Source organism: Saccopteryx bilineata, chromosome 5 (genome assembly GCF_036850765.1).
Source record: "Saccopteryx bilineata isolate mSacBil1 chromosome 5, mSacBil1_pri_phased_curated, whole genome shotgun sequence".
Lineage (NCBI taxonomy): Eukaryota > Metazoa > Chordata > Mammalia > Chiroptera > Emballonuridae > Saccopteryx > Saccopteryx bilineata.
This window is the reverse complement of record NC_089494.1, coordinates 145190048-145217862: the sequence shown is the minus strand read 5'-3', so window position 1 is coordinate 145217862 and position 27815 is coordinate 145190048. Positions and strand designations below refer to the sequence as shown.

The 27815-nt window shown below is 36.4% G+C and overlaps 1 protein-coding gene across 3 annotated transcripts in view; it reads left to right on the top strand.

Moving 5' to 3' along the window:
- Positions 1-27815, top strand: part of PLXDC2 (plexin domain containing 2) — a 521092-nt gene that overhangs the window by 325249 nt on the left and 168028 nt on the right. For all 3 annotated transcript variants that reach the window (XM_066233239.1, XM_066233238.1, XM_066233237.1), the window contains one exon: positions 24254-24376. In XM_066233239.1, coding sequence (XP_066089336.1) covers positions 24254-24376 — 123 coding nt within the window. The remainder of the gene's footprint in view (positions 1-24253; positions 24377-27815) is intronic.

Here is a 27815-nt window from a genome sequence, read left to right as displayed (position 1 = left end):
TTAAGGTCGTCTTTTCCCGCTTTTTGATTAGCTGTGCTCCATTCTCCCTGTAGACTGTTTGCCTACCCATTCCTTTTGATTCTCATGGCCAACCATTAGGTTCCATGTCACTGCTCACTTGGATTATTCCAGTCATTTCAGGCTCCTCCCTGGGCTCCTTGTCTACTATCACTCCCTTACCAAGGAATATAATTCTACCAAATTAAACTGAAATGTGGCTTTGTTATTCTCCTTCTTAGTTACATGATAGAAATCAGCCAACACTGACAAAAAACCTGTTCTGTGCTACACAGAGCAATGGGCAGAGGGGTTCCAATGGTGATGCATTCCTTACTCTACAGAACTGTACAGTTTAGTGTGGGTGACACACTTGTAGACCTAAGTTAGGCACAATGGAAAAGAGTAATAAAATGTCATAAAATGTCTTTCATCATGTTCTAATACTTTCACATAAGCTTATTTAATTTAACCTTGATGTAAATTCCTCATGCCATTTTAGAATACATCTATTATTTTATTTACTTAAAAAGTGAATTATTTTTTACCTACACTACCAACTAATGACATGGTAATTTATAATTTGAAAGATAAGTACAATTTTTATTCAATTTAGATTTTTGAAAACGGTTTGGGATTCAGTGAAAATATTTCACTTAAACCGTTGATGTATTCTAAGTCAATATACACATTTATTTTATTATTTATTTATTTATTTATTTATTTATTTATTTTGTATTTTTCTGAAGCTGGAAACGGGGAGAGACAGTCAGACAGTCTCCCGCATGCGCCTGACCGGGATCCACCCGGCACGCCCACCAGGGGCGAAGCTCTGCCCACCAGGGGGCGATGCTCTGCCCCTCCTGGGCATCGCTCTATTGTGACCAGAGCCACTCTAGCGCCTGGGGCAGAGGCCAAGGAGCCATCCCCAGCACCCGGGCCATCTTTGCTCCAATGGAGCCTCAGCTGTGGGAGGGGAAGAGAGAGACAGAGAGGAAGGAGAGGGGGAGGGGTGGAGAAACAGATGGGTGCTTCTCCTGTATGCCCTGGCCAGGAATCGAACCCGGGACTTCTGCACGCCAGGCCGACGCTCTACCACTGAGCCAACCGGCCAGGGCCAAATATACACATTTTAAACTAACATTTGGTTTAATTTAGTTAAAAAGCTACACCAAAAATGTCAATGTGTAAAAAATCACTCTGTAAGCATTGCAGAAGGGACATGTTTACTTCTTTTTAAAACCAGTTAAGAATGACCAAATATTGGTGTTATCAGCTAAAACTGTTGAAATGTTGAGATATTTATATAAATCCAGGGTAACCACTAAGAATATACCTATAGAAAATACATGAAAGAAAAAGGGGAATCAAAGCAAATCACTACAAAAAATCAGTGAAATTCAAAGGGAGGCAATAAGAGAGAAGAAACTAGGGTCCCTGGCCCGTTGGCTCATTGGTAGAACATCACCTGGCACGTGGATGTCCTGGGTTTGATTACTGTTCAGAGCACACAGGAGAAGTGACCATCTGCTTCTCTACCTCCTCCCCCTTCCCCTCTCTCCCTCATCCCACCGCCATGGCTCAATTGATTCAAGCAAGTTGTCCCTGGGTGTTAAGGATGTCTGGGTGGCCTCTTCCTTAGGTGCTAAAAATAGCTAGGTTGGTTGCCTGACCAGGCAGTGGCACAGTGGATAGAGCATTGGACTCGGATGCAGAGGAATCAGCTTCAAGACCCCGAGGTTGCCAGCTTTAGCACAGGCTCATCTGGTTTGAGCAAAAGCTCACCAGCTTGGACCCAAGGTCGCTGGCTTGAGCAAGGAGTTACTTGGTCTGCTGTAGCCCCACAGTCAAGGCACATATGAGAAAGCAATCAATGAACAACTAAAGTGCCACAACAAAAAATTGATGATTGATGCTTCTCATCTCTCTCCATTCCTTTCTGTCTGTCCCTATCTATCCCTCTCCCTGACTCTCTCTCTGTCTCTGTAAATAAATAAATAAATAAAAAATTTTAAAAATAAATAAAAAATAAAAATAGCTAGGTTGTGGAGCAATGGAGCAGTGCCCCAGATGGGCAGAGCATCGCCCCACAGGTGGCTTGCCAGGTCGATTCCAGTCAAGGCACATACAGGAGTTGGTCTCTGCCTCCCCTGCTCTTACTTAATTAGAAAAAAAAAGAAAAGAGTGAGAGAGAGAAAAAAACTAGGAATACAGGAACTATAAAACAAACAGAAAACAACCAACAAAATCACAATAGTAAGTTCTTCCCTCTCAACAATTATTGTAAATGTAAATGGATTAACTTTCCTAATCAGAAGGCTGAATAGATAAAAAAAAATCAACTATCTGCTGTCTATAAGAAACTCACTTTAAATTTAAGGACACACATGGGCTCAAAATAAAAGGGTGGGAAAAATATTTCATGCAAGTGGTAACCAGAAGAGAACAGGTGTGGCTTTACTTATTCAGACAAAGGAGACTTCTGCTTTAAGTATAGCCTATCAGAACAGACAAAGGATATTATATAATGATAAAAGTATCAATTCAGCAGGAAGGTGTAACAATTATAAATATATGAACACCCAACATTAAAGCCCATAAATGTGTAAATCACTGACATACTGAACAGAGAAATAGACAGGAAGAAATTATAGCAGTGAACTTCCAATATTCCACTCTCAATAATGGATACATCTAGACAGAAAATCCATAAGGAAACAGTAGGCTTGAATAACATTATAGACCAAATGAATGGAACAAATATTTGCAGAATCTTGCATCCAGCAGCCCCAGAATCCACATTCTCCTCAAGTCCATTTGGAAAATTCTTCAGGATAAGTTATATGTTAGGCCACAAAACAAGTCTTAAATTTTAGAAGGCTAATTATATCAAGCATCAGTGGTATGGAACTAGAAAATGAATAGCTAAAGGAAAACTAGAAAATCCACATATATATGAGGTGTTCCTATCACAAAAAAAAAGTGATGAATACCACATTTTGGGGGAGCGATAAATTTTGCATTAGATCCCAGAGTGCTAACCTATGGTTACCATTTCTTATAACAAATTAATTTTCCCAAAGGACCACTATTTTGAGAAGCATTTGATAACCAGGAAGTTCAAAGATCCTAATGTGTACCTTCCAATATTTTCTAACACTCCTTCATAACATTTCGACTATCACTTGAATTTTATTTCACAGTCTCTCACTGAGTCTTTCAGTTACTGAACAGAATTAAGATATCAAATTGTTGACTTATGAAAATCAAAAAGATTCTTATTCCCTCCTAGTGTTCACTCTGTGCCTAGTCTCACTCTGGTGTTAAATTGCTCCCCTCCTCAATACAGTCTTTATTGCTCCTCTTGACAAAGCAATCCTCCTCTGCATTTCAACTCCATGATTCTACCCTTGCTTCAGTAGGAGAATATTCAGGGGGAATTTTGAGTGATTTTTTATTTTATTTTACTCTTTTAAGCTCTCATATTTGTTCTTCTGAATTAGGCTGGGAATCCTCAGAATAAACTTCTGTCTGAATATATTTATAACATTTCTACCATTGTATTCTATAGATTTTCAAGTATGATATTCTTATTGCTTTGTATTTACTTAATGTTATGTCAATACTTATATTCCCTCAGTTTATTCCAAAGAGATATCTGCATCAAAGATGGAAAGAAAATCTTTATCATGGGATATATTTTCTATATCTCCTTATATAGTATTTATGAACTACTTATGGCAGACAAATGGTATTGTCAACAAGGAAGTAAATGAATTTGTCATATAAAAGCTCCACTTAAGTTTGGACCACAGAAGAAGACACATCAAAATGGAATAAGTGACCCTTGAAGTGATTTTTTTTTTAGTTCTTCCAAGAGTTGTTTATCCATATATCCTCACTTTATCTGGGTCAGTTACAAATCCAGCTTAGTGGGGAAATTAGCAGGTAAACCATCCCATTTGTAGGTATGGAAATGGTGCTTATCTATGGAAGGAATATAATTATTGCCAGATCCCCAAGGTTCCCAAAGACTTAATGCAAAGGCAGCTGACTCAACAGGGAACTTAAATGATGAAAAACCACCATGTGACTCCTTTTACTGTGATACCCATGGTGGCATGTAAGTGATGGAAAGTGGATTAGAGTGTTTGTATACTTTTATTCTGAAACTAGTTTATAAGCCTAGACTTAACTTTTTGTCCATGAGTTTCTTCATTTTATTAAATGGCGTCACCATCTTCCATTTGACTCCTTCTTTGCCCCCCACCCCGATCCTATGTCTAATGAACCAGCTGGACATTGATTTTACCTCTGAAAAGCACTTTGATGCATCTACTTCTGACTACCTCACTCTTGGTTTTAAGCCCATTCCATCTTTCCATGGATTGTTGAAATGGGCAGTGAACTGCTCTCCCTATTTCACATATGATTCCTCCTTCCTCATTGTCTCTGCGCTGCCTGAATAAACTTCTAGACCTTACCATGAGTGAGTGCTCTAACTACACTACCCTGCTTATCACCACATCACTGGAATTAAAATGGCCCTGCTATAGAACCATGAAGTTCTTCAAAGCTATTCTGAAATCTGTTTACAAAGGTTCATTGTTTATTCAAGAATATTATAGTCTCATCTCAAAATTCTGTCTGGAAAAATGATAGCCCTAAAGTATAAAAACACTTTTGTGTACCAAGATAAGTCTTCGAACCCAGAAGAGACATAGGTAACACCACAGGCATTCTCAGCACTTAATATAAAATATATTTTCCTAAAAAATAAATTTTAAATAATATAAATATATCAGCTGTATAAAAGAATAGTTGATAAAGACACCGCCTGTAAACCCAATACCCAGATTCAGGGGGTGAGACAGGGTGGAAATAGACCCAGTTGAATCTTGCTATGTCCTCATTCTTTGTTCTCCTACTCTGTATGTAAACACTTTCCTAATATCAGAATACTCTTTCAGTAAAGCTAATCTGGTCATAATAGGTCTCTGCTTCAGCATTTCAGTGTGTTCCTTTTGTCTTTAGGGGTGGAAAATCCATAAACCTTTGTGGTGGCTGCCACAGCCTGACCCTGACATGCTCTCCAGCCTCATCACATGCCATTCTAGGTAAAGCCCAGAGAATGTCCTTCTCCCTCCCCTAACCCTGATGTCCAAAGCAATCCCTCACACATACTAAGACTCAAAAATTGCTTGCAAATTGGATGATTATATGAATGATGGTCAGACACTGTGTTGAGACATAAACAATAATAACAAGTTACAGTCACTGTCCTCTGGAATCTGTAACAGGTTCTAAGAGGCAGACAAAGACCAGGGGAAGAATGTGACAATAAACAATTGTAAGTCAGTGTGATAAGATCTGTAATCAAAGTCTGGATGAGCATAGGGAGCAACATCAAGGGGTGTAATCAGATCTTCAGGGCTTGGAGTGAATAAAAAAGGCTTCACAGAAGAGGAGATGTTTCAATTGAAGCTTGAAAGATGAACAGGTTTTTTCCAGGCACGGGAAGAGGCAAGAGTGTTTCAAGCAGAAAAAGCAGCCTCTGCAGATTCAGAAAGCCCGCGGGCCGGAAGAAAGCCCACAGGAGCTGATGCCAAGGTAGCGCGGAGGAGGAAGAAGCAAGATCAGAGAGCCAGCCGTGACCATCCAGGAGGGTTTTCCATCTCTGCGGCAGCCGCTTACATTCTTCAAACCCACCTTATTACTCCCATGCCGGACGCCCTGCCAAGCCAAGCAATGTATGCAAATTCATGATGCAATGTTTTACCACTTTCTTCTCAAATATTAGTGTCTTTTTTTTTTTAATAAATTTTTATTAATGGTAATGGGATGACATTAATAAATCAGGGTACATATATTCAAAGAAAACATGTCTAGGTTATTTTGTCATTAAATTATGTTGCATACCTCTCGCCCAAAGTCAAATTGTCCTCCGCCACCCTCTATCTAGTTCTCTGTGCCCCTCCCCCTCCCCCTAACTCTCTCCCTCCCTCCCTCCCATGTCATCCCTCCCCCCACCCCTGGTAACCACCACACTCTTGTCCATGTCTCTTAGTCTCGTTTTTATGTTCCACCAATGTATGGAATCATGTAGTTCTTGTTTTTTTCTGATTTACTTATTTCACTCCTTATAGTGTTATCAAGATCCCACCATTTTGCTGTAAATGATCTGATGTCATCATTTCTTATGGCTGAGTAGTATTCCATAGTGTATATGTGCCACATCTTCTTTATCCAGTCTTCTATTGAAGGGCTTTTTGGTTGTTTCCATGTCTTGGCCACTGTGAACAGTGCTGCAATGAACATGGGGCTACATGCGTCTTTATGTATCAATGTTTCTGAGTTTTTGGGGTATATACCCAGTAGAGGGATTGCTGGGTCATAAGGTAGTTCTATTTGCAGTTTTTTGAGGAACCACCATACTTTCCTCCATAATGGTTGTACTACTTTACAGTCCCACCAACAGTAAATGAGGGTTCCTTTTTTCCACAGCCTCTCCAACATTTGCTGTTACCCGTCTTGTTGATAATAGCTAATCTAACAGGGGTGAGGTGGTATCTCATTGTAGTTTTGATTTGCATTTCTCTGATAACTAATGAAGCTGAGCATCTTTTCATATATCTGTTGCCATTTGTATCTCTTCCTGGGAGAAGTGTCTGTTCATGTCCTCTTCCCATATTTTATCGGATTGTTTGTTTGTTTGTTGTTGAGTTTTATGAGTTCTTTGTAAATTTTGGATATTAGGCCCTTATCTGAGCTGTTCTTTGAAAATATCATTTCCCATTTAGTTGGCTGTCTGTTTATTTTGATATCAGTTTCTCTTGCTGAGCAAAAACTTTTTATTCTGATGTAGTCCCATTCATTTATCTTTGCCTTCACTTCTCTTGCCATTGGAGTCAAGTTCATAAAATGTTCTTTAAAACCCAGGTCCATGATTTTAGTACCTATGTCTTCTTCTATGTACTTTATTGTTTCAGGTCTTATATTTAGGTCTTTGATCCATTTTGAATTAATTTTAGTACACGGGGACAGGCTATAGTCGAGTTTCATTCTTTTGCATGTGGCTTTCCAGTTTTCCCAACACCATTTGTTGAAGAGGCTTTCTTTTCTCCATTGTGTGTTGTTGGCCCCTTTATCAAAGATTATTTGACCATATATATGTGGTTTTATTTCTGGGCTTTCTATTCTGTTCCATTGGTCTGATTGTCTATTTTTCTGCTAATACCATGCTGTTTTGATTATCGCGGCCCTATAATATAGTTTAAAGTCAGGTATTGTAATGCCCCCAGCTTCATTCTTTTTCCTTAGGATTGTTTTGGCTATTTGGGGTTTTTTATAGTTCCATATAAATCTGATGATTTTTTGTTCCATTTCTTTAAAAAATCTCATAGGGATTTTGATGGGAATTGCATTAAATTTGTATATTGCTTTGGGTAATATGGCCATTTTGATTATATTTATTCTTCCTATCCAAGAACAAGGAATATTTTTCCATCTCATTGTATCTTTTTCGATTTCCCTTAACAATGCTTTGTAATTTTCATTATATAGGTCCTTTACATTCTTCGTTATGTTTATTCCTAGGTATTTTATTTTTTTTTGTTGCAATCGTGAAGGGGATTATTTTTTTGAGTTCGTTTTCTAATATTTCATTGTTGGCATATAGAAAGGCTATGGACTTTTGTATGTTAATTTTGTATCCTGCGACCTTACTGTATTGGTTTATTGTTTCTAATAATCTTTTTGTGGAGTCCTTCGGGTTTTCGATGTATAGGATCATATCATCAGCAAAAAGTGATAGCTTTACTTCTTCTTTTCCGATATGGATGCCTTTTATTTCTTTGTCTTGTCTTATTGCTCTGGCCAGAACTTCTAGCACCACGTTAAATAAGAGTGGAGAGAGTGGACAACCCTGTCTTGTTCCTGATTTAAGGTAGAAAGTCCTCAGTTTTATGCCGTTTAATAGGATGTTGGCTGATGGTTTATCATATATGGCCTTTATCATGTTGAGATATTTTCCTTCTATACCCATTTTGTTGAGAGTCTTAAACATAAAATTGTGATGTATTTTATCAAAAGCCTTTTCTGCAACTATTGATAAGATCATGTGGTTTTTGTTCTTTGTTTTGTTGATATGGTGTATTACGTTAACCATTTTGCGTATGTTGAACCATCCTTGAGATTCTGGGATGAATCCCACTTGATCATGATGTGTTATTTTTTTAATATGTTGTTGTATTCAGTTTGCCAGTATTTTGTTTAGTATTTTAGCATCTGTATTCATTAGAGATATTGGTCTGTAGTTTTCTTTCTTTGTGCCATCCTTGCCAGGTTTTGGTATGAGGGTTATGTTGGCCTCATAAAATGTGTTTGGAAGTATTGCTTCTTCTTCAATTTTTTGGAAGACTTTGAGAAGAATAGGAACCAAGTCTTCTTTGAATGTTTGATAGAATTCACTAGTATAACCGTCTGGGCCTGGACTTTTATTTTTGGGGAGGTTTTTAATAGTTTTTTCTATTTCCTCCCTGCTGATTGGTCTGTTTAGGCTTTCTGCTTCTTCGTGACTTAGTCTAGGAAGGTTGTATTGTTCTAGGAATTTATCCATTTCTTCTAGATTGTTGTATTTGGTGGCATATAATTTTTCATAGTATTCTACAATAATTCTTTGTATATCTATGATGTCTGTGGTGATCTCTCCTCTTTCATTTTGGATTTTATTTATTTGAGTCCTGTGCCTTTTTTCCTTGGTGAGTCTTGACAAGGGTTTGTCAATTTTGTTGATCTTTTCAAAGAAACAGCTCCTTGTTTTATTGATTTTTTCTATAGTTTTTCTGTTCTCTATTTCATTTATTTCTACTCTGATTTTTATTATCTCCTTTCTTTGGCTGGTTTTAGGTTGTCTTTGTTCTTCTTTTTCTAGTTCCTTAAGGTGTGAAGTTAAGTGGTTTACTTGGGCTCTCTCTTGTTTGTTCATATAGGCCTGAAGTGATATGAACTTTTCTCTTATTACTTCTTTTGCTGCATCCCAGAGATTCTGATATGTCGTATTTTCATTTTCATTTGTCTGTATATATCTTTTGATCTCTGCGCTTATTTCTTCTTTGACTCATTCATTTTTTAGATGTATGTTGTTTAGTTTCCACATTTTTGTGGGGTTTTCCTCCTCTTTTTTGCAGTTGATTTCTAGTTTCAAGGCTTTATGATCAGAAAATATGCTTGGTACAATTTCAATTTTTCTAAATTTGCTGATATTGTCTTTGTGGCCCAACATATGGTCAATTCTTGAGAATGTTCCATGTACACTAGAGAAAAATGTATACTCTGTCACTTTGGGATGAAGTGTCCTGTAGATGTCTATCATATCCAGGTGTTCTAGTATTTCGTTTAAGGCCACTATATCTTTATTGATTCTCTGTTTGGATGACCGATCTAGAGCCATCAGCAGTGTATTGAGGTCTCCAAGTATGATTGTATTTTTGTCAGTTTTTGTTTTAAGGTCAATAAGTAGCTGTCTTATATATTTTGGTGCTCCTTGGTTTGGTGCATATATTTTAAGGATTGTTATGTCTTCTTGATTCAGTGTCCCCTTAATCATTATGAAATGACCATTTTTGTCTCTGAGTACTTTTTGTCTTGTAGTCAGCATTATTAGATATGAGTATTGCTACAACTGCTTTTTCTTGGGTGTTGTTTGCTTGAAATATTGTTTTCCAGCCTTTCACTTTGAATTTGTTTTTATCCTTGTTGCTTAGATGTGTTTCTTGTAGGCAGCATACAGTTGGATTTTCTTTTTTAATCCATTCTGCTACTCTGTGTCTTTTTATTGGTAAGTTTAATCCATTTACATTTAGTGTAATTATTGACACTTGTGGGTTCCCTATTGCCATTTTATAAATTTCTTTCTGTTAGTTTTGTATCTTGTTTGATTCTTCTCTTTTGTTTTTCTATCATTTGTTTTTGTTTGTTTGTATTCCATACTTCTTTCCTCTGTTGCTACCTTTTTTAAGTCAAGTGTTTTTGTGGTGGTTTTTTCAAGGGTGGTTACCATTAAGTAATGAAAGGGTACCTACCATATTCATTGTAGTACCCTATCTTATGAGTATTTCTGTGCTTCATCGTCCTTTGCTACTGTTAATCTTCATCCTTTCCCCCCTTTTTTTCTTTTGTTGTCACAGTTTAAGTTTGGTTTTATTGTTTTCTTGGTGGAGCTGTTACTTGTGGTTTTGTTTTCTTTTGTTCTTTGAATCTGGTTGGAAAACCCCCTTTAGTATGTCCTGGAGTGGGGGCTTTCTGATGATAAATTCTCTCATCTTTTCTGTATTTGTGAATGTTTTTATATCTCCTTCGTACTTGAAGGATAGCTTTTTTTTTTTTTTTTTTTTTTTTTTTATAATTTTATTTTTTTAATGGGGTGACATCAATAAATCAGGATACATATATTCAAAGATAACAAGTCCAGGTTATCTTGTCATTCAATTATGTTGCATACCCACCACCCAAAGTCAGATTGTCCTCTGTCAGAAGGATAGCTTTGATGGGTATAGTATTCTTGGCTGAAAGTTCCTCTCTTTCAGGGCTTTAAATATTGGGGTCCACTCTCTTCTAGCTTGTAGAGTTTCTGCTGAGAAATCTGATGATAATCTAATAGGCCTTCCTTTATATGTTGTACTCTTCTTTTCCCTGGCTGCCTTGAGAATTTTTTCTTTGTCATTGGTTTGTGTCATCTTCATTATGATGTGCCTTGGAGTGGGTTTGTTGGGGTTAAGAAAACTCGGTGTTCTGTTTGCTTCTTGAATTTGAGGCTTTAGTTCTTTCCACAGGCTTGGGAAGTTCTCATCTATTATTTGTTTGAGTATATTCTCCATTCCATTTTCTTTCTCTTCTCCCTCTGATATACCTATTATTCTTATGTTATTCTTTCTGGAGTCAGACAATTCCTGTAGGGCTCTCTCATTTTTTATTATTTTTGAGTCTCTTTCTTCTTCTCTCTGTTGTGCCTCAAGTTGTTTGTCTTCTATTTCACTAATCCTATCTTCTATCTGGGCTGTTCTATTGGCTAAGCTTGTTACCTCGTTTTTCAACTCGTGAATTGAGTTTTTCATTTCTGTTTGATTTGTTTTTATAGTTTTAATTTCCTTGGTAATATATTCTTTGTGATCGTTGAGTTTTTTTCTGATCTCTCTAAATTGCCTTTCTGTGTTTTCTTGTATATCTCTGATTGTTTTTAAGATTTTTTTTTTAAATTCTCTCTCATTTGGCTCCAAGGCTTCCAATATGTTAAATCTTTTCTCCATAGATTTTTCCACATCTATTTGTGTTACCTCTCTATCTTTTGTATCCATAATATTCGATTTCCTTTTTCTTATTGGCATCTGAGGGTGGTCTTGTTGATAGTATTAAATAGAATTAATAAAGAGCAAAAAGGATGAAAAAAGGAAAACACCCCACAAATAAAAAAACAGTAATAATTTATTATTTCCCCCTTTCTTCTGTCTTTTCTTCCCCTCCTCTCCCCTCCTTAGGAAAATATCGTGATGACCTGTGAATTATATTATGCTAAATGGAACAAATACTGACTATAACAGAGGGCCTGATTTGGGGTGAAGAGTTCAAGGGGCAAAAAAGGGAGTAGGGACCTACTGAAGGCAAAAAAAAAGGAGAAAATCTTAGACAAGCATAAAATGATTTGCTTGTAAGTCATGGTCGACTAAGAGATATAATGAGAGGGATAAGAGGGAAACAGAAAAAAGTAGAGAAAAAATAATAATTAAAGAAGAAAAAAATAAAAATAAAAATAATAAGTAAAAATCTGTTGTATTAAGTGAAATGAAGACTAAATACAGTGGAGACCTTTGGTTGGGAGGAATGCTAGTGAGTTAAAAAGCAATGTAAAAAGTACCCAAAATGCCACAAAAACAAACAAAGGAAAACCAAGAACAAAAGCAAAAAAAAAAAAAAAAAAACACCAAAAAAAGCTTGAGTCCCAAATTAAGTAGTTTGTTCGTGATTGAGGATTGAATAGGAGGAAAAATAAAAGGAGAAAAGAAGAATCGAATAGAAAGGAAAAAATAAGAAAAAGAGAGAAACGAAGGAAGAAATAAAGGAAAAGAAAAAAGAAAAAAAAAGGGGGAGAGAGTGAGAGTTAAGGGTTTGGAGTGTAACCCTAAAGGAGAGTAAGGATGAAGAAAAGAAATAAAATAAAATGTAACACTCATGGTTAGTGTAGTTCAAGAAAAGGGAATCATAAGATGGACAGAGAATAAAAGGACCGAGATGAAGGAAATAGAAATAATAATAAAGGCAATAAGATATAAGAAAGAAACAACAACAACGAAGAATTAGTGGAACAAGTTATAAAGTCTGTGGATTTTTCTTGATTTTGAGAGGTTAACTTCTTCCTTTTTCTTTTCTCTCCCTCTTCCTAGTTGGTGACTCTGTACCCCAGGCTTTGCCCCTGTTTCATGCTTAGGTAGGGATTTGCAGTTAATGGGATTCTATGGCAATGTCATATAATTGGCTTTAGTCTCGCTGGTAGTCAAGGCTTGTTGGCGTTTGCAGGGTCCAACAATGAGAGAGTTTGCTTTCCTGGAGTCTCTCTCCTAGTCTCCCCTTCCTGAATTAGCAGCCTGGTGATCCAGTTATGAGGCTGCCACTGCTTCTGTCTGGGGAATAAGAGGCTCAAAGAGCTGGGAAATCCCCACTCTATCCCCACTCAGCGCAAGGCTCTGGGTAAGGCTCTGGCAGTCACAGCCTCCAGCGTAATCAGGTGGGGCTGGGAGTCAATTGTTGTCAAGGTGACTGTTCAGCACCTAGCATTCAGTTGGACCACTCAACCCAGGCTTTCCACACTTTGTAGCCTGTTTTGGCTGGGAAGAAGAGGCACTAGTCGCTGTTTGCTGTATAGATCTTAATATCTGCCAAGTCCCTCTTGTTAGGTATATCCCTGAATATGGAGGCTCTGTCAATCAGAAGTTGCCCCCGCCCCTTTACCGAGAGGCACTGAAAAATATCATGCTCTTGTCTTGGATCGCTGAACTGAGAGAGATCCTATCAATTAGAGCCCCGTGGGTGGGTGCGCAGATTTCGTGGGTTAAGCTAATTTCAGTGATTGGATCTGCAGCTGTGCTCCAGAAAGTATTTCAGGCTGCCTGCGCGCCCCTCCCCCAATGCTTGATTGTTAGCTTGAATGGCTGGGTGAGGTGCCCCGCCCACGGAGAGAATCTCCCAAATAGGGAAGACAGCCTTGGCGCCCCTCCCGGACCATGGCACAGGGCGGCGCGTGCGGCCTCTCAGGTCATACCGATGGCTGGGGACTCTCACTCGCAGTGCACGGGCCGCTGGGGACGCTGGCGGTACAAGGGAGCTCGCTCTGTGACCGGACTGCGGACCGCGGCACGGGGCGCGCGCACGGTTTCTCAGGGCCCGCTGGTGGCCGCCGGCAGCGCCCAGGCTGCCGCTCCCAGAGTGTGGGCGGGCAGTTGCACGCATGGGTTGACTCACCACAGGCGTACTCCCTCCTCTGCTTGAATGAACGTCGATGCGGTAGTTAGCTTCCTCCTCACCATCTCTCAGATTCAAGTGATAACAGTCCTTTCGCTTTCAGTTTGTGTGGAACTCCGGAATGCTCCGAGGATAAATTTTTCTGTTTCTAGTTGATAAATTTGTTGAGATTTTGGGGAGATCTGTCGGACGCGCTGCTCACGGCGCCATTTCCATGACGTCACTCGAAATTTTCAAAATATTATATTGGGTTACTCCTCTACAAAAGTGTACCAATTGACTCATATTTTATACCCTTCAAAAATAATTTTATGTGAAAAAAATTTAATAGATAAATTTATAAAACATTTAGAGAGCAATGTAGAAAACATATGTATAACATGAGAACACAGAAGAATATCTCTGTAATTTTAGAGTAAGGAACATTTTAAGAATGCACAGAAAGCACAAATCATGGTTAGTGTCCAGAATTTTTTTTTAAAAAAGCTAGAAAATGAATCTTAGACTTCAGTAAGAAAAAGGCAAGGAATTTTCAGTCACTTCACAAGAAAGGAAACTTTAACAACAAATAAACTTCTGAAAAAAATATTGAATTTTATTATTACTCAACTTAAATTTGAGTAAGGTAGTTAATCAGTGAAACTGAGCAATTTTCATTGAGTAATGTAAATAAGTGTCACAATGCAATGTAATTTTACAACTACCAGATTAACAAAAGTTAAAAGTCTGACAGGATCTAATTGATAGCTATTTGAAGCAATGCAAATAAGTGTGTAATAATCGTAGGTGTGTCACTTGGTGTAACTACTTAGAAATACATTCCCCATTGCAGGTGAAGTTTCACATGTGCATTCCATTTGAGCTAACCATGCAGCTTCTAGGTTTATGCATTAGAAATTCTTGCACATATGAGTGTGGTCATGTGTAGAACTGTCTAAAGAAAGCAAAAAATTAAGGCAATCTGAATGTCCTCAAGAGTCTGACAAATTTATGGAGCAGAATATGCTACAGCAGTGAAAAATGAATGGGACAGAGCTACTTTCACAACAGGGATGATTCTCTCAGAGTGTAGATTTACACAAAAATAAAGACTTTCAGAAGGATATTTATAATACAAGTCAATCCTTTTGAAGTCTAAACATGCAAAGGTAATCATTTAAGGATGCAAATATATAGCATAAAAACTATAAAAGGAAGGAAATGTTAAAAATGTATAATAATGGTTAGCTCTAAGGAGGGAAACATGCATTTTAAAAGGTCAGTTTTGTGCTTTTTGTTATATATTTTTATATATTTGTATATTTTTAGACTGGTTGGTAGATAAATTGATATGTGAGTATTCACTGCTTTCTTATTGATATATGCATAAGCGCATTTCTAAGCATATGATATTTATTTTATCTTTTCTTAAAGGCAAGTTTTTAAAAATTATTTGTTTATTGAATCTAGAGAAAGAGGAAGGGAGAGAGGGGTGGGGAAAACATTGATCTGTTGTTCCACTTATTTATGCATTCATTGGTTGATTCCTGTATATGCTCTAATTTGGCATATCTCGACGCTCTAACCAATTAAACTACTTGGCTAGGACTAATTTTATCTTTATAATATTTACTTTTAAAACCATTAAAATATAGAATCACATATATAAACAAATCAAAATTGGTTGAACATTACAAAATATCCCTATTTGAATGTGTGTGACTGTTTGAGCACATAGTTAAGAATTTTAGAATCTCAATAGTACTTGCAAAAACTTGCAAGGTCATGGTAAAATGCTTTGTCAGTATTTTGATCAAAATAAATATATCCATTCAAGTTTTTTCACAGTTAGGATTATAAGAAGTAGAACCTTTAATATTTGAATTAGGATCTAATTTGTGAGATAAATGATAATACTATCTAAATACTACTCTTTTTATGCTCAATGACTGTATCCCAAATGAATTAAAGTAATTCTAGGTAGTAACTGTGTTCGAAAAATGTGTAGTCTAATAAGAGTTGCCCTGAATAAACCTGATTTTTTTGTGTTTATTTTTCTCTTATTTATTTATTTATTTTTCTTTCAGTATGAGGGAGAGAGTTGGAAGAGAAATATCAAGCATGAATAAGGAAAGAAAGTGTCAGGTTTCTTTAGTTGTTTCTCTACTCCCAGTAATTACCATGTTCTAAAATAGAGTGGATAAATGTTATATCAGAAAACATTTCTTTGAAAATAAATGCTTTTTTTAAAAATTCAGTGTTAGGTGATATTAACCAAAATATTGATGTGTCTGTGCATCTGGGTCAGTAAAATGAGAAAGCCATGCCTAAGATGCTTTTAGAGGAAGAAAGATGGGTTTTATTGTTCTTCAGACCTGAAGATGCTCAATGTGTACTGTGTATTGACTTACACAATCTGTGAACCTCTAAGATGTGTTCTCTCTTATGTATGTGTATGTTTGTATATATGTGTATCTACACATAGCACACACACATATATATATTAAAACAAAATCAAATACCTAAATTTTGTCTTTTTCTCAAATAGAGCAGATTTTTCTATCAGTAGTGAATGTTTTGAGACTTTAATTCATAGGGCAAAGAGGAATTAACAAAAAGGAGGAAAAAAGAGGAGAAAGTCATGGACATGGGCAACAGTATGGTGACTACTGGGGGTGATGGTGAGAGGGATGAGAGGAGATGACAAGGGGATATGGTGATGGACGGAGACTTGACCTGAGGTGGTGAATGCACAGAACACCGTGGTGAACACATCTGTACACTGGTACAGATGATGTGTTGTGGAACTGTACATCTGAAATCTGTATAATTTTGTTAATCAGAGTCACCCCAATAAATTCAATTAAAAAGGTGAAAAAAGAAAGTAAAAGTGTAATATGAATATGTAATTGGGTCAATGCTTTTTTGTTACAGTTATTTTGTCATTCTAACTGACCGTTCATCACCCTAAGAGGCCAGATTGCTAAAACATCTGAGAAAATATAGTTACACTCACAACTCTGAGACTGTAAAAAGGGAAGTTGGAAGTATCAGAAATTTGAGCCTGACCGTAGGACCGCAAAGACCCAGGGCAGACAGGAGGGGAGTCGATGCCTCCGCAGCGGGAGGCTCTACAGAGCTCTGCTCTACGGAGCTCTGCAAGGATGCCACCACCCTGCAGATGCTCCATATATGTGTGCTGAATGTGGAATTGCAGCTATGTCTGTACAGTCCGTACTCACTGATTCATGTGCACAACAATCTTGTTTAATATATTGTGTATCTATCTATCTAAACAGTATATATATGACATCAAACTAGGCCTGTAAGTTAAATGCTAAGACCTTGAGACCCAAACCACCTGAGGCCACAGTTGGGTTATTTCAGTCATGCTGAAGAAAAGAGGAAGGGGCAGGCTGCTGGTGGTACAAGGCTGATGATGGCTGTCTTTGAGAAAGCAAAGTGCTTCACTCCTTTTAGCTTCTTTCCTGTCTAGATGAATGGTGTTTCTTATCGCTGAAAGGAGAGGACAATGAAGATATTGTCAGCATATGCAAGATATTTCATGACCCTGCTGGGATGGATTCTGGTAAAACTTAGGGTGAGACTCTGTCTCTCCTACAAATGTCTAAACAGTGATGGAAAACAAAAACTTTCCTGGCCTGACCAGCTAGTGACATGGTGGATAGAGCATCGGACTGAGACTCAGAGGACCCAGGTTTGAATACCTGAGGTCACACAGGCATCCCCAAACTACGGCCTGCGGGCTGCATGTGGCCCCCTGAGGCCATTTATCCAGCTCCCCGCCGCACTCCCGGAAGGGGCACCTCTTTCATTGGTGTTCAGTGAGAGGAGCACTGTATGTGGCGGCCCTCCAACGGTCTGAGGGACAGTGAACTGGCCCCCTGTGTAAAAAGTTTGGGGACCTCTGGTAGAACATGGGCTCATCCGGCTTGAGCAAAGGCTCACCAGTTTGAGTGTGGGGTTGCTAGCTTGAGAGTAGGATTATAGACATGACCCCATGACCACTGGCTTGAACCCAAAGGCCATTGGCTTGAAGCCCAAGGTCACTGGGTTGAGCAAAGGGTCACTCACTCTGCTGTAAGACCCCTCCCCCCCAGTCAAGGCACATATGAGAAAACAATCAATGAACAACTAAGGTGCCGTAACAAAGAATTGATGCTTCTCATCTTTCTCCCTTCAACGAAGAATTGATGCTTCTCTCTCTCTCTTCCTGGCTGTCTGTCTCTATCTGTTCCTCTGTGTCTCTGTCACACACACACACACAAACAAAAAACAAAAACAAAAAATTGTCCTGAAAGAATGGAAGTGGGAAAGTGTAGTTATAATTTCAAAAATATAGAATACTACTTGTGTTTTAAACTGGAGAATGGATAAACTACATTTCTAGACAGAATGCCAATAAGCTATTCACCTGCTAGGTAATATTTTTACTTCAAGTATACCTGATTTTTAAAGTAAGACATACAGTACTACAGATTATTCAATAAGTGCAGTAAGGTCTGATGATGTAGCAACCTCCTGAAGGTAGTCTCTTTTTTATATTTGGCCATCCTTCCAGGACTGTTGCTGGATATTGAAAAAATAAAATTTTATTTTCTTTAGGTGACAGGAAGGGAGATAACAAATCAGACTCCTGCATGTGCCCTGACAAAGATCCACTGGGCTGATGCTCGAGTGCCAAGCTATTTTTAGTGCCTGAGGCTGATGTGCTCCAGTGGAGTTATACTCAGTGCCTGGGGCCACGCTGAAACCAACTGAGCTACTGGCTGTGAAAAAGAAGAGGGAGAGAAGAGGGTGAGGAAGAGAAGCAGATGATAGCTTCTCCTGTGTGCTCTGACTGGGAATCAAACCCAGTACATCCATATGCCAGGCTGACGCTCTATCCACTAAGCCACTGGCCAGGGCTAAAAATAAATTTCAGTGATAGTTTTTAAGTCCCTAGAATAGGAAAGGACAGTTTTTACTGCTCCCCATAGTAGAGGGTGGGGAGCTGCTGAGGCTGTAGAACAGGAATGGAGTGAAAGACAGAACAAGGAATGAGCTCCCCTCTCTAGAGAAGGAGAGAACCTGGACAGAAGCCCAGATGATAATTCAGCGCTGTCCTCAGTGGTTCCCAAAGATTATTTAGGTCCAGGTAAATGGGAGGAGCTGATATTCATAAGTCTGGCAAGTAGTTGTCTTCTAGAAAGACTGCCACAGAAACAGGGTCCAAGATGAAACTCAAAATAGAACCTATGCAAACATGGGCCAGCATACCCAAAAAACAGGACCTCAGGTACTGGAGACTAACTCCCAGCTGTAATTTGGCTGCCTCATGTGAGTCCAGAATTTGACAACAGGATCCCAGAATCCTCAGTCTAGTAGCATAAATAATTTAAAACAACCCTCCTGTCTCCCACATGTAGGAGTAAGTCTTTTGAAAAATTACAGGTACCTGAATAGAGGGGATGAACTTGATTTTCAAGTAAAAAAAGGAGCAGGTCAATGCCTACATGAAAAGCCATGTAGTCCATGCACTAACCAACTCTAGGGGTGCCATTCATGCCTGCCTTGTAAACGGAATCATCTGGGAAAATCCAAGGGGAAATGTTGACAGTGTCTACTAGAAATGAACATTCATTAAGAACAAGTTATATTGACTTATTTGACAAACAAGATGAAGAAAACAAGAACTATAGGCAACAATTCTGTTAATAGTTCAAAATGAAAATGAGAGAAGTGGATTTTTGTCTCTTTCCTCATGCACATAATTTTGGTCTCTGCTTTTTCTCTCTGGGGTTGAGGAGAGGCACTTTATATAGCCAACATAAAATGTTATATTGGTAATTACAAGAACAATCTGCAGCCAATAATCAAGTGTAACTTGTTGCTCCCTCCCTCAGAGGATGACTTTGTTGTAATTTGTAATCCCCAATGGTGTTAATTAATACAACAGAATAAAGGAGTCTAGGAGATGGGACATATATATTAACATATATATTTACACTTTTATTATATAAAATAGATTTGATGTATTTTACCTTGATGGTTGGAATTGTGAAGGGGAAATATTTGGTGATTAACAATCTTATAGATGACTGCTTCCTAGGAGCCAATGGTTAGTAAGCACACATGTACTTCAGAAATTCTTCTTTTTCTTGTCTCAGCATCTAGGTTGCCTTTACAAACCAATGTCCACACAGTGAACTGTGTGTTCTACTAGCATCAGTTGTACCCAGAGTAAGCCTGTTACCTAAAACCTGTCATTGTACAGTTGCAGCTGCCAAACAGTCCCAGTATGAGATAATTTACCACAACTTTTAATTTTCAAGTTAGAATTTGCTGTCATATATGGCTTTATATAAAAGACCGAGTTGTAAACAAATATTTCTCTGGTTAGGGGTAGTATCCAGCGTGATTCATGAAATTGGTATTTGTACAAAATGTAAGTAGAACTATGTTCAGACTTCATTTGTTGGCTCCAAGTAAATTGTCCACAACAAATACTGAGCGACTGATAGGACAATAACCACAAGCACCACCAGTTAAGTAACTTAGTTTTTCATAATAGAAGTGAAATAATCATATATAAGGTTAATGAGGGATCTATATGGAAAAACTGTTTTCTAAATCCTTTTTAATGAAAAGACTATAAATTTCAGATCCATTTGATTAATGTATAGGGATCACAGTACACATGTCATGAAGGTGGCAAAGATGGCATATGCCACTGTCATTTGTACTCTAAAGCCCCATTTAACTGGAAATGTTCAGTGCCCTACAGACATACCCATCAGCTCCAAACTTTTCTCTAGGGTCAACTGATCAATGATGCAGTAGAATATTTTATGTATGCCCTTTACACATTAAAGTTTCACAATGTTTGATAGGCAATTATAGCCCCTTCATGCTTCCTTTATTACTATGACACTTCCAAATAAATGAAACAACCATTTACAACCAATAGGAGGTTAATATTTTTACAAGCTGCTTATTGCATGGGAAGGTAAGGAAACATATCAACTTGGACATTGAGACTTTTATTACCTATTGTCTTGCAGTTAGGTTAGTGGTATGTGTGCCTTAACCCAAAGTGGAATAATGCAAAGAAACACATATTATACCATTGGTCACAGTTTTGAAGTCATATAAATATCTTAGTGCAAGTCTAAACAACTGATATATATTAGACAGAGTAGACTTAAAGGAGTAAAAATTAGAGGGAATTTAATTGATTGTTTTTTGTCAGCAAATTTTTATTGTAAGCACTGTTACCAAGTGATTTTCATGTATCAATTCATTCAGCCATCACAACTCAATGCTATGGATACCTTCACTCCTCCATTTAACAGATTAGAGAACTGAGATACAGAGAGGTCAAGGACTTAGTCACATATCTAGAAAATGATTTTCTGTACCGTTAGCTACATTCTCTAATTCTATGTTGTCACCTACCAATTTAAGAGTTATTTGGCAGATTGCAATAGGTGAATCTAATTTCAACCTATTTATACAACTTACTAATTAAAAGGGCAGAGGCTGAAAATACACTAAAAGTAGCAAGATTTGAGGTGAGTGCAACTTTGCTCTAAGATGTAAGTGTTGGAATTTTCACAGAGAGAACAATTCTTTTCTCCTCAAACTCCTTGTTTAAGTGTGAAATCTAGTAAGAGAGACCACATAGTTCTGGAAACATAATGAATTCTAGGATATATTGTTAAGAGGTTGTACAAATTGGAATGAGAACACTGATTCTAGCCACGTGGCTTTGAGCACATTACCCAGCTTTATGACATGCCTCATTTACTAAAGGGAAATAATATTAATATTCTTTTCAAAGTTATTGTAAGAATACAGTGAAGAGAATAACATGAAAATAATGTAAGTGGTAAAGGCCAACATAGATATTTGTTAATTTTACTATTATCACAATAGTATTTTTGGTTAATAAATACAAAATTGTAGTTAATAAATATATAATGATTGAGGAGGGTTTATTCATGCTGGGACTGACAATGATAGATTTCTCAAATGACTTGGTAAGGTTTACAGATTTAAAATTGGTTGATCCAGGTGATTAAAGGTCTACAGAAAGCAGCCCTAGGGGAGCATGCAATGTGCAGGACCAAGCTATTGCTTACAATTGAACTCCAAACTTGACTCTAGGTTTCCTAGTCAAGGCGAAAGAGAAGTTCAGTGTGTTTGCTATCATTTGAGATTCAAAAAAGTAAAATGCATTTGCTTCTCTTATTTGGATCTTTCAAATGGAGTATCTATCTGGATATCAATTATCTGGGTAATAACCACTTACCTGCAAATCTAGGTAAATTAGTGCTATTTTATTTAGGAGCATATATTGACATTTAGTAGTAGAGTATTTGCCTTGTTGGGTGGTTTTTTATATTATTCTTTGTAGTAATGGTAATGATGGTGGTTGTAGATTAATACTGGTGCCAGATACGTTAGTAATTATAGCAGTTGTTTCTAGTTAATAGTCATTGTGTCACCTGTAGTAGTAATAATAATGATTATAATTTTTAAAAAATTTTATAGTAATAGAAGAATCAAGGATTGTAATTATAGCTTTTACACAGTAACAAATTCTTTTATATTTTATTTTGTTCTTTGGGAACATTTTGAGACTTCATCTTTGAAATTTAGGAAATTGTCATTCTGGAAAACTTTTTTTGTTGAAAGGAAGCAAAATATCTGAAACCAACTATGGTTGTGCATTTTGCAACCATTTTACTAGGAGTTGCTGCAGCTTTACTTACAATTGTTTTGGAGAATGAATTTTGTATTGATTTAAAATTATCTTTCTGCCTTGAATTACTGTGTTTTTATTCTTTAAGTCAAGCAGTTTCTTCTATTAGTACCACGAAAATACAGAGTAGAGGAATAACTATCCTGAGCTACTGTCCCTGAAAGGTATTTGCAAAATATAATTCAATTTTTTCCTAAACTATCAGACTTATATAATTTTTCTATCCATTTTAATGGTGAAATTATAAAGGCATATTGGTGAGGAATGGAGAAAAATTAAATCGTAGACCCTGGGAAAACAGTTACTCTTCATCTATACAGTTTTAAGAATGTGATACTGGGCTTTGAACCTCGGGTGTCTCTGAAAGTCACAGGGAAATAGAATAAAAGCAACGATAGATTCACTTTGTATAATATCTCTTAGTACATCTGTGCTTTGTGAAATTGCAAATGTACAAAATTCTACTCAAGGCATAAGAAATTTATTTTGAAAGCTATTGCTTGTCAAATGAGATATAAAATGTAAGCAATGATTATAATATTTTACTGATTTTTAAAACAGATTTTCAAGGTAACTAGAATTATAATATGACATTGATATAAAATGAAAAATAAGTTAAGGAAAGAAGACACTGCTAGAAAGACAAATTAATTTCAATATAAGTAACTACAGATTTAATTCCCCAATAACTCACCTAGAAATTCCATTTGAGAATTTGAAAAATAAAGACCACAATATGCCAATGAAAGTTTTATTCAAATCATGAATTAAGATGACAAAAATTTTAATCCTTTTAGAAGTTTAAATCCTACCCAATTTTTGTTTTATAATCTTGCTTGTTATATCAATTAGTGTAAAATAGAAAAATGACCTATAATAACCCCAGATATCTAGTTAATTTATGATTGCCTGAACATTACAGATGCATTTTCACAAATAATTTTCTTTGGGTTATTTTGTAATAGTGTATGTATGGGAGGTGTCTATTTGTGTATATGTTATTAATTGTACATTTCTTAGATTAATATTAAAATAAATTAGCATTCCCTGAGGTGACTGTTCTTTCAGACTTAAAGATTTAGAGGCAAAAAACTAGAACAGGATTCCCAATTTGTCATGGATAATCCACAAAGTAAATAAACCAGTGTGAATAATTGAAAGTGTGTAGGGTCACAACATAGGAGCTATTGAAAGTTAATTCAAGAAGAAGATCTCCATAATAAATTTACTCTCACTATCCAACTGCTAGGATAAGTGGGCACTGGTAAGCAGCATTGTGTATTAGCAGTTTTACCATTTTATCTGCAAACATGTAATCTTTATCTTTTTGATGGGGTGCTAGTGTTAAAAGATTTGAGTAATCTGAGAAACGTGCAAGTTTTCCATGGGTGTTTAGCCTCCTTACAAATTTGAAAAAATGTTCTGTAATATTTTCTCCATTTTAGTAATGGAGAATATATATATATATATAGTAATGGAGAATATATATATATATATAGAGAGAGAGAGAGACAGACAGACAGACAGACAGACAGACATGCATGTGTAGTTTCTAAAATGTCCTGAGATTGCAATTTGAGAAAATGCAATTAAAAATCATGAAAATATGTTCATTTGTGAAAAGGACTTGCATGTTTGGCTAGTGTTAAAATAACAAGAGATTAATAATGGCAGACTGAATGTTGGAATTACTTACAGTACTATATTAGTTTTTTTTTTCAGTCTAATAATCTCTTTTACATAATACAGTAGTCACCTTTTCCTCAATTACAATTGTTCATATTACAGATTTCTTATTTGACCATCCTATGTGAATTTGTTGCTTAATCCTGACCCAACTGTTGTTGAATGGACATTAGACATTAATTTTGTTCCCTCTTTTTTGTTTAGCTACCGTAATAATTTATTTTCAAAACAGGACTGTAACTACATTGGAGGTATTTTAATTAACATTTTATCTGGACTTTTTCTTAACGTTTCCCACTTTTCTAAATTTAGGTTTCATATACACTGGAGAAGTTGTACATCGAATGCTGACAGCCACACAGTACATAGCTCCTTTAATGGCAAATTTTGATCCCAGTGTCTCCAGAAATTCAACAGTCAGATATTTTGATAATGGTATGTATTGATTGGCCTATGTTTTACTGACTGTATATTTTTAAACAGTGATCATCAGATTCATATTAATGTGTTTGTAACCTGGGGTGTTTTGGTTTTTGTAGAATGGATTGGTAAACTGCTTGTTTGGAAAAGCCCTAAGATAAACAATATTATACTGTAACAGTTAATATGCAGTGTATATAGTCAAATGCCACTCATTTATTCATTCATTTGTTTGTTCAACAAATGTTTATTAACACCTATTAGGCACTATAATAAATGATTTGTACTAACAATACCTCAAACTAATCAAATACATTTGATGCTATTTTCAGTAAGCCCTTGCTATTAGAAAAACTAAATAAGAATAATTTCTTCAAGTAGAGGCAAGTGGAATAATGCATTGATATGAAATTCTCATAACTTATGAACTGTATATACCATAAGATGCACATACCTTTTAAAAATATAGGGTAGTGAATTGTTAAAATATACTTAAGAAAATCTAGTTTTCCTGACTTAAAACTATGAAATAGAGCCAATTAAGGTTTATAATGTATACTGACAACAATTTATCCTCACTCTTTCTTTTAAGGACACATAAAATAGTCAAAGAAAACCTAGACTATGTCAGTAAATTCTATTGAAATCTAAGTAAAAATATAACTTCCTGAAGACATAAATTAATTTTCATGTCTTCATCTTATTGAAGTCTTTAACTTTAGTAGAGAAAATAGGAAAAGAAGAGTTTATTTGGAAACAATAAAAGGTAGAAGTACAAAGTTCCAGTTATAATATGAAGTCAGGGGCACATAAATTATGGCATAGGGAATAATCAGTAATTTTGTAATAACTACATATGACAAGGGATAGTTACTAGACTTATTGGGGTGATCACTTTGTAAGTTATATAAATGTTGAGTCATGTTGTTGTATGCCTGAAACTAATGTAATACAGTATATCAATTACAATTAAAAATAAATTTGAATTAATTAATTTTTAAAAAGATAAGAATTTCTATACTTGATAATATAAAAAATAGTATTCATTTGTCCAAATGACAGTTTTATCTTTTAAAATAACAGAAACATTTGGCATGAATAAAACTATTTCTACTCTTGTAATGATCAGGGAAGAAATTCACTAGTGGGTGTTACAGACTTAATGATGCAGATGTTTGGGGGAAATGTGACCATTTTTGCTAAAAGCCATCTTCTGGACAATGTGATGAAACGTTTACAGGTCAAATTAGCAAAGAAAGAAGGACACTAAAGGTAGAAATACACTCTGAGAAACACATTTCAAGCAATTTGAATGGCAACAAACTGTGTTCCAATATTAAGAATCTCTGAATGTTAGCCATAGTACTAATTCCTCCCTACTATTTTAAGAATTGTTATATATTTTATGTTCTCCCTTTAAAAAAGTTAATAGGTCCTAAAGCTCAAGAACATACAAATAGATTATAAGTGTACGTGAGGCAGAACTAGAAGCACCAACTTATCTGCTGTTTATTGCATGACCTGGCAGGCCAACTCACGTTATTAGTAAACAGGAAATGATTGAGGAAAATTGATTCTTTTCCAAGTTCTGTCACTTACTAGGTGCAGTTGAGGATATTCACTCACGGGCAAAGGATTATGATGACTATATTTTTATAGTATTACCACCAAAATCATAAAGCACATTAAATAAGTCTCTCCAGCCATATACTCTCTCATATACCATGTACCTAGGCAGCTCTTAATATCTGAATTTTACTTTTTTTTGAATGAATTTTAAAAATTAATGCATGCAAAAAAAAATTAATGCATGCTACTCCCAACTGAACACTAAATTCTTGAAACAAGGACTGTGATTATAAGAAATCATTTTATCTTAAGTAACTGGCACAGGAACACATATGCAATAAGAATTTCATAATTATTCAATGAATGAGTAAATGAAAAAAATGTAAGATAAGTGTTTAATGCTGAGAATTGTGAAAGTAGTAATACTCAAGAATTAATGTATTTCACTTTATTAATGTATCCTCTTTATAATTTCCCATGGAAATAGTTCCTTCAGTATAAAAATGGAAGCTGAGTAATTGCCTGTGTTTCCATAAGTAAATGAACCACTTTGAATATCATAAGCTCTTCACAAAGGCCTTTTATAGAACAGCAACTTACTGAAATATTTTCAACTTTGGTTGGTTAAGATCATTGAAAGAATGCTTATGGATAAAAAACTCAACATTTTAGGAAAGTAAAACTTTTCTAGAGGACACAGCAGCTGTTTAGAAAATTTCTAAGATAGTGTTTCTTTAAGTTTTAAATCACTAGATTTTGGCCCTGGCCGGTTGGCTTAGCAGTAGAGCGTCGGCCTGGCGTGCGGGGGACCCGGGTTCGATTTCCGGCCAGGGCATACAGGAGAAGCGCCCATCTGCTTCTCCACCCCCCCCCCCCCCCCCCCCCCGTCCTTCCTCTCTGTCTCTCTCTTCCCCTCCCCTCCCACAGCGAGGCTCCATTGGAGCAAAGATGGCCCGGGCGCTGGGGATGGCTCTTTGGCCTCTGCCCCAGGCGCTAGAGTGGCTCTGGTCATGGCAGAGCATCGCCCCCTGGTGGGCGTGCTGGGTGGATACCGGTCGGGCGCATGCGGGAGTCTGTCTGACTGTCTCTCCCCATTTCCAGCTTCAGAAAAATACCAAAAAAAAAAAAAAAAAAATCACTAGATTTTAAAATGAGACAATGCTTCCAAATGTTAAAGACAGCCTCAATGATACAGAAGTCTGAGTCACAAAATATTAATACAGAGAAACTAGACAAGTTATAAAAAATTACTAGAAAAATAATTTGAATAGCAAATTATAAAGCACAATTCTTACTAATGATCAGAAGCTTGATGTATATGAAAGCTCTCCATTTTTATGCCCTCCACTACATTTTGTTTTTGATTTGATAATTTATGTATTTTATATTGTGTATTCACTAATAAATTATTTTAGTTACAGTTAATTTTGATACTTTTGTCTTTTAACCTCTGTACTAGATTTACCCTCAATCATCAACATTATTGGAGTATTCTGACTTTATATATTTACCTTTACCATTGAGTTCTATAGTTTCATGTAATTTCTTTTACTAATTAGCATGATTTAATTTCAGCTTGAAGAACTCCCTTTAACATTTCCTGTGAGGCAGATCTAGTACTGATGAACTCCTTTAGCTTTAGTTTGTCTGAAAAACTTTTATCTCTCCTTTAATTCTGAAGGATGACTTGGCCTGGTAGAGTACTCCTGGTTGACCCATTGAATAGTCCATGCCATTACCTCTAGCCTGCAAGGTTCTATTGAAAAATCCATTGATAGCCTTATATGCACTCCTTTGTAAGTAACAGATTATTTTCTCTTGCTGCTTTTAAACTTTTTATTTGTCTTTAAATTCTGATCATTTAATTTTAATGTCACCATGTGAA